Below are 16,220 nucleotides of genomic sequence, written 5' to 3'. Positions count from 1 at the left end.
GGGGGTAATTTTTCAAAGGGACTTGTGTGGGTAAAACCATTTTCTGCACAGAAGGGACCTACAAAATTGCCCTCTCAATAGGCGGGTTAACCTCATGCCATGTAAGTTATTTTCACCTGTAAATTTAATTGGACTGTACGGACACATCCCTGGGGGTGGAGTTGGGGGAGGGGTTTGGACTTAAGCACATATTACTTGTACAAATTTGACCATATACACGAGTATTTTCAGGAATGTTTTATGTGCACCAAATAGCAAGAGAAACGTGGAGGTTAGATTGGATGGGATAATTTTCAAAGCGGACTTATGTGCATAAATCCATTGTGAAGATTGCTGCAGCCCAGGTGTATTTTTGTCGGCTTTCTTATGCGAGCTCTTTGAAAGTCACCTTTTTAAAGTGCAGATCAGATTGGATTTCATCTTGCATTAGTGTGCCTTTGAAGACGATGTGTTCGCCTTTGCAACTTGTCTGTATTGCACACCTGTTAAGAATAAGCAAAGCTCTGCCTCTGTAGCTCAGTGGTAGCAATTCCTGCCTTGAAATCCTAAGGTCGACAACTCACATCCTGAGAACTTACACACCTGAGGTTCTTAGGAAATGCGAAAAATTACTTGAAATCAACAATTTAATTAAGCATGCTTGTGACAGATACAGAGAATGTTGTCGTAAGGGCAAGAGAGGGAGATGACCAGAAATTAAATCTGGCCAGTGATTACCAGGTTTCTAATATATTATGTTGCGGTGAGCCACTTTCCATCCTGTTCTCTGAGCCTGCTCAGAGTCCAGAAGAAATCCGGTTTTGAGCACACTGTGAGGCTTTGAAAAAAAAACCCAACCCATCCAGAGCCGATCCGGATCTTCCTAATAACAATTCCCCACAAAGGGACTGAAGCGTTGGCTAGACAAAGAGGAGTGAATTTTCTGTAGGGGGGTGGGTCACATAACAGCAAAGTTATGTTTTAAGCCCTCACACAGCAAAGCGAGTTCCACACCCAAGGTGGCTGCGCAAATCCAATTTGAAACTCGGGTGGTTATGTAGTTATAAATATTCACGTTTACATTTAAGTGATGCAAAACAGGGGGTGTAAAGTTAAGGCGCGTTAGCAGCAAGTCCTCCGTGCATGGACCTTTATGAAAATGTAAGAAGCACCCGTAAATGTAGTCCATGCCCTCAAAACTCCACCTCTCTTCCCACCTTTCCCCTCCCCTCCCCTCCCTCCCTCCACTTGCGCACACTCGGGGAACACCTCTCTTTTTTTTTATGTGACCAAATGTGGTCACCTTTTGAAAGTACAGGCATGCTGTCTGGTAGCTGAATATCCACTTCTCCGCATACAGCGGAATGGCGCACATTAACGCTATTTTTTGGAAGTTTGCCCCTGTATTTTTCCAAATCTTGGACCATTGCTCGAATGCTAGTCCCTGCATTTGGGCCAGCAGCCTGAAGTTGTTTTTGGAGGAGGGCTGCTGGGGGCTACAGGGGAGACGGAGGCTCACGGTTGTGTTCGGGAGTAGGGGGATGGGGACGTCCTAAAGGCCCGTCTTTGAGAATGGGGGAGGAGCATTACCGTGGGTGCAGTGTTTTAAATGCGACCCATGATAATGCTGCTGTGTTCTGCATATCATTCATTTCATGCATCGGGCATTAACGCCTATGTAACGCCAGCGTTAAAACCGGCAGATAACTCGCGGTGCTATACGGGTTTTACGCAGATGTTACGGCACGAACTAAATCCAAATAAATAAAATAGATCTCTTCATGATTTAATTAATTTTAATTGCTAACTGAATTATTAATAAAAACTCAAATTACTAATATCTCCACTTGCATTTTTTTTTTTTGTAATTAATTGAATTAGCAATTTGTTGTAAACTTTGATAACTGTAATTTATTTACAAGTGTGGCAGACAAGTTAGAAGAGCAAAATGCACCTCATTGACCCAGTCCAGCGGTTGACAGATGTGTGTTTCTTCTGCATTAAACCTGGCTTGTGGGACTGTTAATCCCTATGCTGAGTAAAGGAGCAAACGTTGGGTTCATTCAGTCAGACTTATGAACCCACCGTTTCTGTTGCAGGTTGCTGCCATGGGATTTATTGGCACACCGCTAAATTAATTTTTCTAGTTTCATGTGCAGTGACATTTACAGATTAGCTTCTCCCCCTCTCTAAACCATCATTCCTGGCTTTCATAATATAAATAAAATAGCGCTGAGGAGCCTAGGATGTGCCGACGGCAGCAGCAGTAGCTAGTGCGCTGGGGCATGAAAGGTACTTGCCATGAGCCCCATGGGACTGGTTGGAGAAGTTGCTCTAGGGTGGCAGGAAGACAGGTCATTCGCTTAAGTCATTATTTCTGTTACTGGCAAACGTAAAATGTTTCCAGAAAGCAGCACAAGGACTGTGGCCACCCTGCAGGGTAGGGATCAGCATTTGGCAGAGCAGTGAGGTTGGCAGATTCGGGATCCGACTCTGCTCTGCTTTAGCCGGCACAGTGCGGGCACTCCCGGAGGCGGCAAGGAGCTCTCTGCAAGCTTAACACCAGCTGAGGATCCCCTTAGGATCCACTCCGGTTGCCTTTTTGACCTGCAATGGACAAAAGAGCTCATTTGAACTTTGTTGATCATTGGAGTCCTTTTTGATTCTGAAGACCTGCAGGTTTTTAAAATACTCTTTGTCAGTGCCCTGCGGAAAGACTTGGATTTGATTTCCGGGTCTTCTGCTGCCTGGGTCGGATGGATCTGGAGAGGTGGCGGAAGCAGAGCCCCCCCAGGAGGAGGGAATCCCAGTCACTGTGCACTGGCGACTCCTAGTGGCTGGATTTACGTCCCATGCTTGAAGGAGCCTGAAGGGAGCCTGGTGCTGCTTGGCCCCCCCCCCCATCCCAGTACTGTTTCTGTATTGATCTGGACTAACGTAAGTTGGAAGGAGATATTAAGTAGGGGGAAAAATCTCCAGATAGCTACAAATTAAGTTCTCTCGGTGCCCTGGTTATGAGTGAGCCAGAAGCCCAGAGGAGACTGAGGAAAACTGCGGAGTCAACAAAATCTCCAGGTTACCAGATGGCTCCAGATCCTCAGAGACAGGCTGAGCTAGTCTTGGTTTTTTGCCCAGTTATATTTACAGACTCGTAATTCCAATTTCTCAATAATAATTTGAAAAACAAAAGAATTACAAATCCACTGAGACTGTGGTGTCGGCTGAAATCAGGAATTGCTCCTCCTGTCCCAGGTGATATGGGTTCTTGCAGCCCCTTACCAGCTCTAGCACAGGTGTGCCGTGGAGTTGTGGTTCTGTCTCTTGTTCTGGGCCTGGTCCCCATCACATCCAAGATTAGGGGGGGGGGGGTTCTGCCCACCACTCTTCAAACTAAACTCTCATGTCCAAAGTTGCAAAATTGCTGGTTAGAGACGCAAATGCTTTGCAAAGCGTTGCTGGAGAGTGACAGCGTTAAGGAAAGTGACTGACAATCAAATTCACAGCCTGTCAAGAGGCCAGGCTGAAAAGATGCAGTGCTGAGCTGTAGTGCTGAGAGTTAAGTACAAAGCCTTAAAAGTGTTTCTCTTCCCACATCAACAACCCCTTTAGCCGACCCAAGATTTTGCAGGGCTGCCTGCTTTCTGTAGCTTGCGCAGATGAGGGCTTTTCTGCCCATCCTGTTTCTTGCCCTGGTATTCTCCCACTTTTAACTCTTCGATGCCCAGGTGGCACACAATCCTCACTGGCCGGGGAAGAGAGAGGTGCAGAGACTGAAGGGGAAGTCTCTCCCCGAGATTGCCACTCTTGTCCCAGCGAGGGTTATTGCCTTCCCTCCCCTGGAGCTCGTGTGCCTCGCCTCTCTTACGACCCTGAGCTGCAGTGCGCCAGGTCAATTTAAAAGCCCATTCTCTTACGTCTATATTAATGTTTGCTAAGTGAGACATTTCATCTAGTACAGAGGATGGAAGGAATAAAACGTCCAATCATCATAAGTACGGTATTTTTTTGCCTTACTTCTATCCTGTGTTTATTACTCTGGGACAAGTCCATTATTTGTGCATAGTGGCTCCATCACTTTTGTAACTTCACCAATGACTCCAATTAGCTTTTAAGCTGTTTGATGTCCGGTGCCTCCCACCATATGCAGCATCTTAATGCTTTCACGTTTGCGTTCATAGTTACAATTGATTCTGCAATTTAACGGTAATATAAAGCACGCTGGGTTATTGCTTCCTTCAATTCAGCCTTGCCATCATGTCTGGCCCTCTGTGCTCTCGGAAACTCAGGCACCACTAAATATTTTGTTTGCTCTTCTGTTGCTTCAGTAATTTTGTATTTGCTCTGTTATCCGTTAATCTAAATGATGTAAACCTCTTTTAATATCGCGTGTGAAATGTATCCGTCCAGTTCATGATAATTTACTAATCTGGCTTAATCTTTCTGCATCAGATACTGATCAGTGAAACTTTTTAGCTCAGGCTTAATTTTTATATATATATATATATATATATATATATATATATATATATATATATATATATATATAATGAAATGAAATAATATTATACATATACAGATTAAATAAGGGAACGATAAGAAATATGGATAGCATTGCTTGAGTTAATTTGGATGATTTTAATGGTTCCTGCCCCAGAAAAAAAACAGGGAAGGGGCCTGTTGAAGGCCTGACAGTCAGTGGTGAATTTGGGAATCGAACCAGAGGCCTCCGGATTCTCAGGTCTGTATTGTGGCTGTTCTCACGGGGGTCAGTGTCTCCAAATGGGTTGGTTTTGTGCACCCCATGACGGGAACGAACCTTACTCTTGCGTCCGGGTTACGATCTCAGTCTCTCGGATGCACCGCTGGGTGTTCTGTTTTTTTTTATCCTAGCGCTCGCATTGTGCCAATGGTGGCGTCCTTTGTGGCCAGACTGCTCTCCCCATTGCCGGCGCTGTAGGACAGTGGGCCAGAGCTATGAGTGAGGAGGACCACAGCTGGAAGGGAGCAGTGCATTTTCTCTAAAGAGTGAGACTGTAGGAAGGTTGTTGTAATGAATGGAAAAAAAAAAGCAGATATTGAGAGGTTGGCATGGGTCGAGCTTCTCCATTGACACTCACAGTGCTGCTGCTGCTGCTGCTGCTGCTGGTCCTGCTTTGCTATGATTTGTCTGTGGGACGTTGTTAAGTTGGCACGATGTGACCTGGAAGAGTAAGCGCACCAGTACAATGTAGATGCAAATTATTATTCTTATTAGAGTTGAGACCTTCAGGTGAGCCCTTTCATACAAGCAGTGCGCCTTACATATATGGGCAGCCACCTCTGGGGTGAATGACTTAGCAGCACATTTCTACCATCGTAACTGCCCACTCTGACTTAATGCTTTCAGTCTGATAATATCTGGTTTGGGGTTTCAGTGACTGTTTTTAGAATATTATAAACTGCTGCATTTTTCCATTCTTTCCTCTGGCTACACTGATAAAATACACAGAAGCCAGTGTTTTCCTACCTCACCTGCATTTTTCCGGATCCCTTGTTGGAAGATACACTTAAACCAGGAGCAGGAAAGATATTTTGGACCTGCAGTTTGCCTGAGTAACTTGTACCTAGATTGGCTGGTGTGACACAAACCAATAACCGTAATGGCATTAATTACCTTTGATAATGTTTCTAGCAGTGACAGCCAATTGAGGCTGTGCTGCCCAGACCCTGCAGTTAATGATGATAATGCTAATTACAAAGCGAGACCTTCTCTGTTTGTTTTCCAGTAATGAGAAGCCCGGGGGCTTGGAGACTGTCGGTGGAGTCCTCTCTTCCCGGCAGGAAGGTTCCCACCACCCGGCGCACCCACCCTCTCCTCACCGCTGTTTTTTGTTTTCCTCCAGATAACCAGTTTAGGATGTCGATCCTGGAACGCCTTGAGCAGATGGAAAGGAGAATGGCAGAGATGACGGGATCCCAGCATCACAAGCAAGGCGTAGGAGGCGGAGGCAACGGAGGGAATCAGGCGCAAGTATGTGCTCCAAGAAACTTAAAACTGCTTAGCCCGGCGTTTCCCTGGCTGATAAAGTTTCCAGGCTATGCCCCCTCCCCCCTCCGTGGAGCCCAGTGCTCGGCAGGGGGAAGGGGGGGGGATGCATCTGGTGCATATTCATTGTAGATATCCTGAAAACTCCAGGGAAGGGGAGAGCAGGCGTGGAGGAGTAGCCCAGTGACTAGAGCAGCAGCAGCCAGGGTTCAAATCCTGCTTCTCCCAGTGATGTTCCTTGTGACCTTGGACTGAGTCACTCCACCCACTTTATGCCTCAGGTATAAACCTAGAGCCTGATTTACATTCTCTGTCCATGGGTTAAAAAGCTTAGGGGAGGATTTTAAAAGGAGCGCGTGCGCGTCCATGCGTGCGCGGTTCCCGGGGCGCGCGCGCGCATGTTATAAAACACGATATCCACTCGCACATGCGCGCCGGATTTTAACATCCGCGCATTCATGTGCGGGCAGTCTGCGACTCGCGCGTGGGGGGAGGGTTTTTTTTTTTTTTTTAAATTAAGTACGCACGGTGATGCGATTGGGCCTAGACCAGTTCTCACCCTGTCTGCTCCAGTTAAGGTATATAATTACACAAAGGGTATATTAAATACAACTCTCTATAATCTTGTCATAAAATTACACAAATTCAGAGAGCCAAATTAAATATATTAAACATGTTTAATATATTTAATTTGGCTCTCTGAATTTGTGTAATTTTATGCTCCAGTTAAGGAGCAGACTGGGGAGAACTTCCCTTATCCTAACCTTCCCTTCCTCCCTTTTCCCTCTCCTCCCTGACCCCTAACCTAAATCTAACTATCCCCTATTTTTTTTTGTTTCTATATTTACTGCTGCTCTGGAGCAGAAGTACCTCCCGCTCGTCGGCAGGCTGCCGGCGCGCACTTCCTCAGGACAGCGTCTAATGGCGCTGTCCCGCCCTGCCCCCCGCCCTGCCCAGACCACACCTCCTGGCCCGCTCCTTTCTTTAGGCTCAGCCCCTCAGCACGTATCGATGGTTACGCACGTGGCCGGGCTCTTTAGAAAATGTGCGCGGCGCGCGCAGGGCCCGGCGTCACGCATAACCCCTGAAATTTACGTGCGCGGGGGGGGGGCCTTTAAAATCTGGGCTTTAGCAAATAAGACTTTTCCAACAACAGATGTGCTGCACCTGATAGTAACTCACCTTGAGCTTGGGTTTGGGAAGGTGAGCAAGCAGATTCATGCAGACTAAGCACTGATGTCGCTCTTCAGCATGTCTTGGGTATATACTTTCCTGTATACTGGATAACTGCAGGCAAATTCACTTGGGGGGGTGCAGATTTTCACATGTCCACGGGTGATGGTTCGGGAATCAATAACGCTTACCTGCAAACCTTCCCTTTGGGATTTGCCTGGGGAGAAAGTGCCTGCAGGGATTTGCATCAGATTATTTTTCTGCAGATACTTTTTTTCCCCTTCTAAACAACATTGCCGCTTCTGCCGTGGAGTGGGTGGGCCCTTCTATTTGGGTAAATAGCCATTTATACCCAGGTAAAGGGCTTCTGAAAATCGTTCCCAGAGGGGATAATTTTCCAAAGGCTTTCAGCGGGTAAAAGAGTTGCTTTACCCCCACGGACGTGACCCCTTTGGAAAGTTGCGCAGCAGATTCGTGCGTTGAATGCTGCATCCGTACCAAATGGGGCACTTTTGCGGGAATAGGGGAAGGCGCCCCGGGGGGTGGAGTAGGGAGGGGCTTGCACGTTGCACGCACACTTTTGCATTTTCAACAGCTATGTACGTACGGTTTCCTGAAAAGTTTCTGCCCGTACATTTTTGGCAGGCGTAATCGAGGGCGGGTGGTTGGGTGGAATAATTTTCAAAGCAAACATAGGCGCAGACGTTTTTCTTTGAAAATGAAGGGCAATTCATTTTGTTGCCGATTTATGCAGCCTATCACAGCATTTCTAACCCTCCCCCTCCACTGCGGCTACCAGGGAAAAGGGAGCAGAGAGAGAGAGAAATATTGTTACCATCCTCCTTTCTTTGGGGGGGGGGGACAAGGGTCATGCCGGGAGGGGGGGGTGTATGCCCATTTTTACAGCACCCCGTAAAGTGATTCACTATTCCCTGCGTGGATAAATTAACACTTCCTAAATGCAAATTGCTCTCTTATTTAATGGGAGTGAGCCCCTGGTGTGGGACAAGGGACTTCCTGAACCTTTGAAGATTTGGTGCCATCCTCTTAGCCCAGTTTACCTGGTTTGCACAAAGCCACCCCGAGGTAAGGCCGGTTCGGGAGCTTTACTGTCCCTGCCTATAGGTCAGCGGATGTCATTTGTTTAAATTAATACTTGAACACGGTGTTGCCATCTGCGCCCCTTCCCTGGTCCAGTCCCATTTTGCCAAATGAATTCGAGTTCCTGTTTCTTAAGTCAACATATATTTCCTTTATTTTTTTTTTTTCCCCCCAGATAGCAGATTTCCTTGGTCCTTGGTATCACTGTCCAGGTTTGAAAAACCCGGCCCCTAGCCCATCTTCCCCCCCCCCCCCCGAGCGCCCTGAGTCAGGTTTGACCCCCGTGTTGTGCTTAATGCAGTGGCCATGGGATTACTCCTCCTCTTTTCAGCCATAAGCCGGCTGAAGCGGCCAGCGTGAGACGCAGTGCACCTCGCTGTACGTAGCGCAGGACCAGGACGCTCAAAGAGGCTTTATATTCCCTGAATGGAAAGGCTGCCCTTTCCGAAATGTGTTGTTTTTTTTTTTTTTGAGGGGAGGGGGGGGAGGGATGACAGGGGGATGGCGGCAGGGTTGCACCCAGCTGAGCTTCTTAATGAAGCTCCTGCAGCTGGGCTGGAGATGACAATGCATTCATTAATAAAGTCCTGCCATAAGAGACTAATTCAGGGAGGAACAATGGAGGGAAAGGTTTTGTGTCAGTAATGAGATTTTCAGAGGATTATCACTTGCAAAGCTCTTATTTATTTATTTATTTATTTTAAGTTTTTTTATACCGATTTTCCTGCATAAAATGCATATCAAACCGGTTTACAATGAAACAGAATGAGCAGGAAGTAAAATTCCTTAGTCTAATACATTTAAACATCAATAATGAAATAATTTTAAACAAAGCAAAAAGCTAAATAACATTAATAAAAGTTAAATTATTAACATAAACATAATTATATTAGAAGGAGCACAAAGGTTAGCATGAAGGGGAGCACACCCGGCACGCGACGCCTGGTGTAATTGTGCCGTTAATCGGGTCGCCGCTGGCTGGTCGTCATGACGTGGGGGGGGGGGGCAAGTCTTCACATCGCTGATTTTCTCTTTTAACATCTCAGTTCATTTTTATTTTTATTTTAATCTTAGATTATCAAAGGGGTGCAGAGAAGGCTGAGGCTAGAGAAGAGGGACTTTGTGGAAATTGGGGGACGCTGGTAACAGGAAGCACATAGTTTACAGGGGATTTGGTTCCAGCCTTCATCACAGGAGCAGTAATATCTCAAAATGCCTTTGTCTCGGGACAATGCAACTATCACTCGGGGGGGGGGGGGGAAACAGGGTAAGTTCCAGGCCACTGGGCAAGTTCCAGCCCTGGTAGTAACTCGAAAGTCGCTGCTCTCTGAAATCCAAGTGGTGGCTGTAATCCAATGACTCGGTGCTCTCACTCCAGTTGCTGGGCCCACACCACCCAAATTCCCCGCTCCTCATCTCCCCCAAGAGAAACCTGCGAGTTATTTAGCAGACATTTCACTGGCGATAAGCACCAGGCTCTAGACAGCTCCTGTGCTGGACAGACTGGACCCATGGTCGTCACATTTTTGGTACATGCTAAAAATAAAAAAAGAAAAAGGAATTCTGTTGCGATTAGCATGAAGAAGATTCTGATTTATCAAAGCTTTCTCCCGTCCTGGTCCTCTGATACACCTACAAGGCAGTCTCTGTATTGTGGACCTTACAATGCAGTCAGAACATACAGCCAAAAACGTGAGAAAATGACACTGTGCTTATCACACTTAACCAGGCTATGATTGGGAAAAGCCAGGGTTTAAGATTTAAAAGTAACCTCCAAAAAGGCGGAAGACCGATATTCAGAAAAGAAAAAAACAAGTTAGATACCTATTTGCAGCCAAACCTAGGAGCCTAAGAGGCCCAGACACAATCCAGAGAGCAAAGTTAGTGGATAAACTTATCCGACTAACTCAAGGTCAGGTCTTTGGCGGGCAAACTCAGCTTCTGCCTGTTACGCCCCTGGAATGCCCCTAATTTAGCTGCCTAAGTTCTGTCTGGCTGCCTTATTAGCTGGCTAGGATTTAGGCAGAGAAGTGCCCAAATATTCATTTAGTCAGTCATTCAGGGCAGGGCCTCATTTTGAGTTAGCCGGCTAAATGTTTTTTTAATATGGATCTCTCAGTTTTTTCAGCTGAAAATTCACCTGCATTTAGAATTCTAAAACTTGAGAGTCTAAATCTAGCCCTGTTATTCATTGTCTAGAGTTAGACTCCTAAGTTAGGAGATAAGCTTTTTTACCCTGCCTTAATTTCCCCCCCCCCCACCCAGCAACCCACGTTTTAGGATCCCACAGTAGGATCTCGGCCCTAGTACATTTTCAAAAAGGGCCAATTTAGGAGCCAAACCCCCAAAGGTTAGGTGCCTAAACCCTTTGAAATTGGGACTCTGGGGTTTTTAGAGTGGACTTGAACGTGGCCCGGCCCTGAATGATGGTCTCGGAGGACAGAATAAGTGTGAAGGTTGGCTCTGCTCTAGGGGTGGATCCCGCAGGGACAGAGCAGGGCCTCATCGCTTATTCCCGTGCTGCCAGCCCAGCACATTCGCTGGGCACACTAAGCTTAGCTAGCAAAGTTAAGAAGAAAATAAGGTGGTGGGGGGGAGGGGGGGATGTTGTCAATTTATTCCTCCATCGCACCTTAAGGTTTTGTCATCGTACTGTTTCGGTGTTCTAGCCCCCTGTTTCCAGAGCATTCATGCCCGGCCTTGCTTGTGTGTCTGTGTCCCCCTCCAGTGCGTCAGTGGCACGGGCTCCCTGGGAAGCTGCTTCGAGAGCCGCGTGGTGGTCGTCTGCGAGAAGATGATGAGCCGCGCCTGCTGGGCGAAATCCAAGCACCTGATCCACTCCAAGACGTTCCGGGGGATGACCCTGCTGCACCTGGCCGCCGCGCAGGGCTACGCCACGCTGATCCAAACCCTCATCAAATGGCGGTAGGGCTCATGAAACCTGCGCGTGCTCTCCCAGAAAATCATTGTTGCCATTTAGTTAATTTTATTTAAACTATTTCTGGCCTGCTCACACCAAAACACGTTGTGCCCAGTGGCTTACAGATGCGCGTTCATAAATCCATACAAATAGATTTACAATAGTAATTTGCTTCCAGAGGTGGGGAAGGAACAAAAGAAGATATAGATATATAGACACGAGTTACAGAATGCTGCTTTACTCATTGTTAAGAAACATTGCCTCTCAGGACCTTCGCTTCAATTTTCAAAGAACTTTTAGGCACCTACATTTAGGAAGATTTTCAGCCAAATGTAAGCACCTAAGAGGCTTGCTATTCAGCAGGACAAGTTTATCTGGCTAAAGTGAGCAGATAAATTGTTGTGGATATTCAGCGGTGTGCTGCCAATCAGGCGCACCCCTCCCCTCCCTCCCCCCCGAATATAGCCAGATAAACTTATCCGGTACGACTGGATTTAGCTGGCTAAGTGATTCGGCAAACGCTGAATGTTGGACGTCGCCGCTGACGCCAACTCTGCCCAAGAGTGCCCGCCAGATAAATGGGAGACACCTGGAGCAGCATGAAACTGACAAATCTGAACTGTCTCACTATGGATCCCCCAAGTTCTCAGCTGAAAATTCACCTTACGCGTAGGATCCCCAAACTGAAGGTTCTAAATTTAGGACTGCAAATCGTTTGCCTGCATTTAAGCTCCTAAATTCTTCTTTTCCTCTCCTGATTCCACGCCCATATAACCACACCCGCCTTTTAAGCTCCTAAATTTATTTGCTCAGCCCTAGTCGATTCTAGTCAGCTTTCAGAGGGGCTAATGTAGGTGCCCACTGAATAAAGCTGTGTAAGGATTTGTGGCTGATCCTGGGTTGGGATCTCCCCCCCTCCCCCTGTCTGATGTGGGCAGTTGGGCCTGGATGCACCAAGGCAGGGGCGCGCTCTGGGCCCGGGGAGGGAAGGGCAGATGGCTACTGCCGCAGTGGCATCCTGTACAGGGCAGCCCGTGACGCTGAGAATACGCCTCAGGGGGAGGAGCCTCTCCAGCCCTGGCTTATCTGAGCCCACCTGGACAATCCCATTTAGGAACGGGTGGGGGGCAGTAGATACCACCGGAGGCATAAAAAAAGGGGCAGTCTGATTTGTATTGGGTGCAGCCTGATCGCTTGGGTTATTCACAGCTTCGGATGTTGGTATGTGTGGGGAAACTGAGGGTTTGAAGAGGTTTTTTTTGGAACGAGGTGTTGGGTTTAGTGGCTTCAAAGAATGAATGCTTCCGTTTTTGCACATGAACTCAATAAAGCATTTCTGATCGTTAAGTTCTAAGAGATTATCTACAAAGCATCTGATACAAAATTCTGATATTTAGTTTTTCAGTAAGGGTATTTGGTCTCATTTTGTATTATTACAGTATTGTTACCTTTATCTGGGTGAGTGCCAGTATATCCTTTCACTGTATGCAGTGTATGTGCGCACATATACGTGCAAATGCACAGTTCCACTTGGGCAGCAGAACGTTTCCTTGCAACTCATCTGGAAATCTTGAGACGTGCGCCTCGTTTTTATTCATGCCATAAATGACTTGTATGCTGTGTGCTGACCCCGCTCCCTTCCTGCAGGATCTTGAAGGGACTTCCTTTTGGCTACACCTGAGCCAATCTTGATTTTTTTTTTTTTTTTTTAAGAAACCCATCTTGTCACATGGAGGGAATTTATGTAACTCTGCCTCTTCCCTCACCAGCAGCATCTGTTCCCAGTCATAGTCCTGCATTTGCCACAGTCGGAGTATTGTGATATATTCCCCTCTGTGTGTAAATGGCAGCACATGGGCCTTGCATTTATCAGTTTCCAGGCTTGCCATGGCTGAAGGCCTTATTGGGCCAGTTGCCTGAACGGTAGCGCAATCGACGTTTTCCTCCTTCTGTCAGACTAGCATCTGGCCACGGTACCGATCACACTGCATGTTGACGTAGGAACCCACCATGGCTCTAGTTGGCTAGCCCGCAGGCTGCCACAAATTGCCAGTGATTTAAAACAACCAGCGTTCTAACTCCAGGTGTCGAGTTGGTCCACATACGCTGAAGTCAATAAGACTTTGTTTAGTGTTGAAGAAAAGTTGCATTATTTCTTCTGAACCGAAGCACAGCTCATAAGTAAGTTTTAGGATTATTTTTTTTTAGATAAAATTATGGTAAATGAAGATCCAGCTGTTAGGGCAGGTTTGGAGGGAAGTGTAATATTTTGTTAGTAGTTGTTATTTCCAAACTAGATTTGTGTTTTTCTGACCAGCATGGTACGTTCGGCACATTAACTACTGCTGCTACTTAATTAGGCACAGAATGATGGATTTTTCAAAAAATGTAAAAACCCCGTCATTCTGTGCGGTGGATATTTCGTGAGGCTGTGCTTTGCCTGTTTTTTATATTCCATGATCAGAGCTTGGTAGCAGGTGCCCTCACCCCACCTCCTTTCTCTTCACGGTTTATAATCAGTTTTGCAAACTGTTCCAAAGAAATTGCTTTTTTTTTTTTTTTGCCTGGTAACGTTTTGTCAGGGGCAGAACAAGGTCGTTGCTGAAGGTTTGGCGCAGAAGGTTAGTTTACTGGATTTCCACCCCCCCTGGTTTCTCAAGCTTGATGCCCGCCTAGAATGTGGAATGAGTTTTGCCTCAGCCAACAATGCCAATGGGTAAACTGGTGGAAGGACCCATAGGCAGACTAGATTCCAGCCCAGGTGATTTCAGTGACTTGCTTGTGGGTCTCCTCGGGCATGCAAATGGCTGTGCCACTTTTTTTTTTTTTGTGTTGGCAGGGTAACAGTGGCAGTGCAGGTCAAGATTAAGATATGGCGGCAGATATTAGTAGCCAAGACTGATAAAGAAGGGTCATTTCAGGTCAGGGTGAAGGTGCAGTGGGAGAGCTCTGCATAGGCAGAGGACCGAAGTGCAGGAAATGTGTATAAGCAAGCAGGAGACTGGCGTGGAAGGACAGATGCGCTTTGGCAGAGATGTGAAAAAGAGCCACCGTGCAGAACGGGGGTTTTCAAGTCCGTCCTGGAGTGACCCCATAGTCAGTTTGGTTTTCAGGGTATCTACAATGAATATGCACGAGAAACAGTGGAAGCAGGGCATGCAAATCTACCTTCTGCATATTCAGTGTGGATATCCTGAAAGCCAGACTGGCGGGGTGGGGGAGTGTACTCAAGGACTGGCTTGAAAATCCCTACTTTAGAAGGAATATTGTACATTGGGAATGAGGTGCAAAGGCTGAGCCCTGGACCTCAAAGGTCAGGATTCAGGTGCAACTATAGAGGCAATAGTGTGACGGGGGCACACTGAAGATGAATATGCTAGGGATTTTCCACATAGACCCCAAATAGTAGAAGCCTTAGTAAATTGAACCTTTCTGAATGTAGCAGTTTCTATATTAGGCTTTCTTGATGCTTGCTTGCTTGCTTGCTTGCTTTCGTGTATCCTCAGCAAGCTTCGGGTTGCATAGCAAGTGTACTGACTGAGTTCTGAACGGATGGTTGTTTTTCTTGTTCCCTTTGCAGCACCAAGCATGCGGACAGTATTGATTTGGAACTGGAGGTCGACCCTTTAAATGTGGATCACTTCTCCTGCACACCTCTGGTAAGGAGCAGCACTGCCTCTGCAAAGGCGTAAACTGCTGACCTTATCCCCTACCGCCAAGCACCACAGGGCAATATTTCAGCAGCACCCACTCAATTCTCTCAGCATTGCCTGCACTCGTATCAGCTATAAAGTGTTAGGGGGACATTTTTTATTTCATTAAATGCAGATTAGAAAGTCCTTTAGCTGTGAATACAAACGGACTGGCAGCGTAGCCCAAAAGTTAGAATCTAGAGCTGTGAAAGCTGGAGAGCCAGGTTGCCCATCGCTCACTGTGCATTGCAAGCCTTCCCCTCATCTCATGTACATTCAGTTACATTGATCTTGGAAAAGTGCCAATGAAGTTGTCATCAAAAAGGTCCTTGGCACGGCAGACAGACCCCCTGAAGTAATTTGGTTTCCCTTGTTCAGGATTGTTTTCCCTGGCAGCGCTTTACAGATAATGGAACTTACATGAATAATAAGAATGGTAAAGTGTATATAAAATATTACATTCACTGATGCCGTGTGGTGGGTGCATCGCCGCTACGAGAGAAGAGTTGTTTAGGAGTAAATTCTCTACTACCAGTAGGCCAAAATTTGGCTTACAAGGTTAATCTCACAGGTTTTTATTTTTGGAAATGAAAGCAGCTGCCGCACTATTCCCAAAGACTTAAATCAGTGAAACAAGGAGCCAGCACCTGGTGTTCATCTAATCAGATTGCTCAGCCAGCCTTTAACAGCCCGTGCGCTGCTTCCCAGGAACGTGGCACTCTTCCTGCACCTGTAATAATTCTGAAGTACTCCTACCTCTCCTGTATCCAGTAAAAAAAAAACCTCTCCTAGCACCCTCGTCGCCATGTGGAGCGGCCGCTGGTTATTTTTTCACCCAGTTAATTTGGTTCCTGTTGATTCTGAGGTCATCACGGGACTGGGCCATAAGCTGAAACGCTATTTTAAGTCAGAGAGCACAGTTTCCCTGAGTCTAGGGGTATTCGTGGCCTCACTGGGCCATCAGGTTATACTAAGGTATGACCGGGAGGGGTTGAACTGGGGGTGGTCCGGGTGCATATAGGGATTCTAAAGTGGTCTTTATCCAGCTAGGGGCACCCAACAGAAATGATAAACATGTCCTGACTTGTACTTTGCAGAATCTGAGCACAAGACGCCCTCCGGCTCTCCGCTTCTCCAGGGCAGACATATTTATTCCTTAAATCCCATCTCATGGGGCTTTTTGGTGCAGACTGAAAGTAGACAAGCCCTGGAATAAGCCAACCGGTGAGATAGTGAAATCTCACTTATTGTAGATTTTTAAGAGCAGCTTAGACGAACGTCTCTGTAAAATTTACTCACTGCACGGGAGGCAGGGGTGTGAAGCACATGA

The 16,220-nt window shown here is 46.7% G+C and overlaps 1 protein-coding gene across 6 annotated transcripts in view; it reads left to right on the top strand.

Annotated features, from left to right (window-relative positions):
* Nucleotides 1-16,220, top strand: part of CAMTA1 (calmodulin binding transcription activator 1) — a 1,058,760-nt gene that overhangs the window by 990,296 nt on the left and 52,244 nt on the right. For all 6 annotated transcript variants that reach the window (XM_029578175.1, XM_029578176.1, XM_029578173.1 and 3 more), the window contains 3 exons: nt 5,862-5,989; nt 11,007-11,203; nt 14,779-14,857. In XM_029578175.1, coding sequence (XP_029434035.1) covers nt 5,862-5,989; nt 11,007-11,203; nt 14,779-14,857 — 404 coding nt within the window. The remainder of the gene's footprint in view (nt 1-5,861; nt 5,990-11,006; nt 11,204-14,778; nt 14,858-16,220) is intronic.

Source organism: Rhinatrema bivittatum, chromosome 15 (genome assembly GCF_901001135.1).
Source record: "Rhinatrema bivittatum chromosome 15, aRhiBiv1.1, whole genome shotgun sequence".
Lineage (NCBI taxonomy): Eukaryota > Metazoa > Chordata > Amphibia > Gymnophiona > Rhinatrematidae > Rhinatrema > Rhinatrema bivittatum.
The sequence above is the reverse complement of the archived record's forward strand: the minus strand, read 5'-3'. Positions and strand labels throughout refer to the sequence as shown.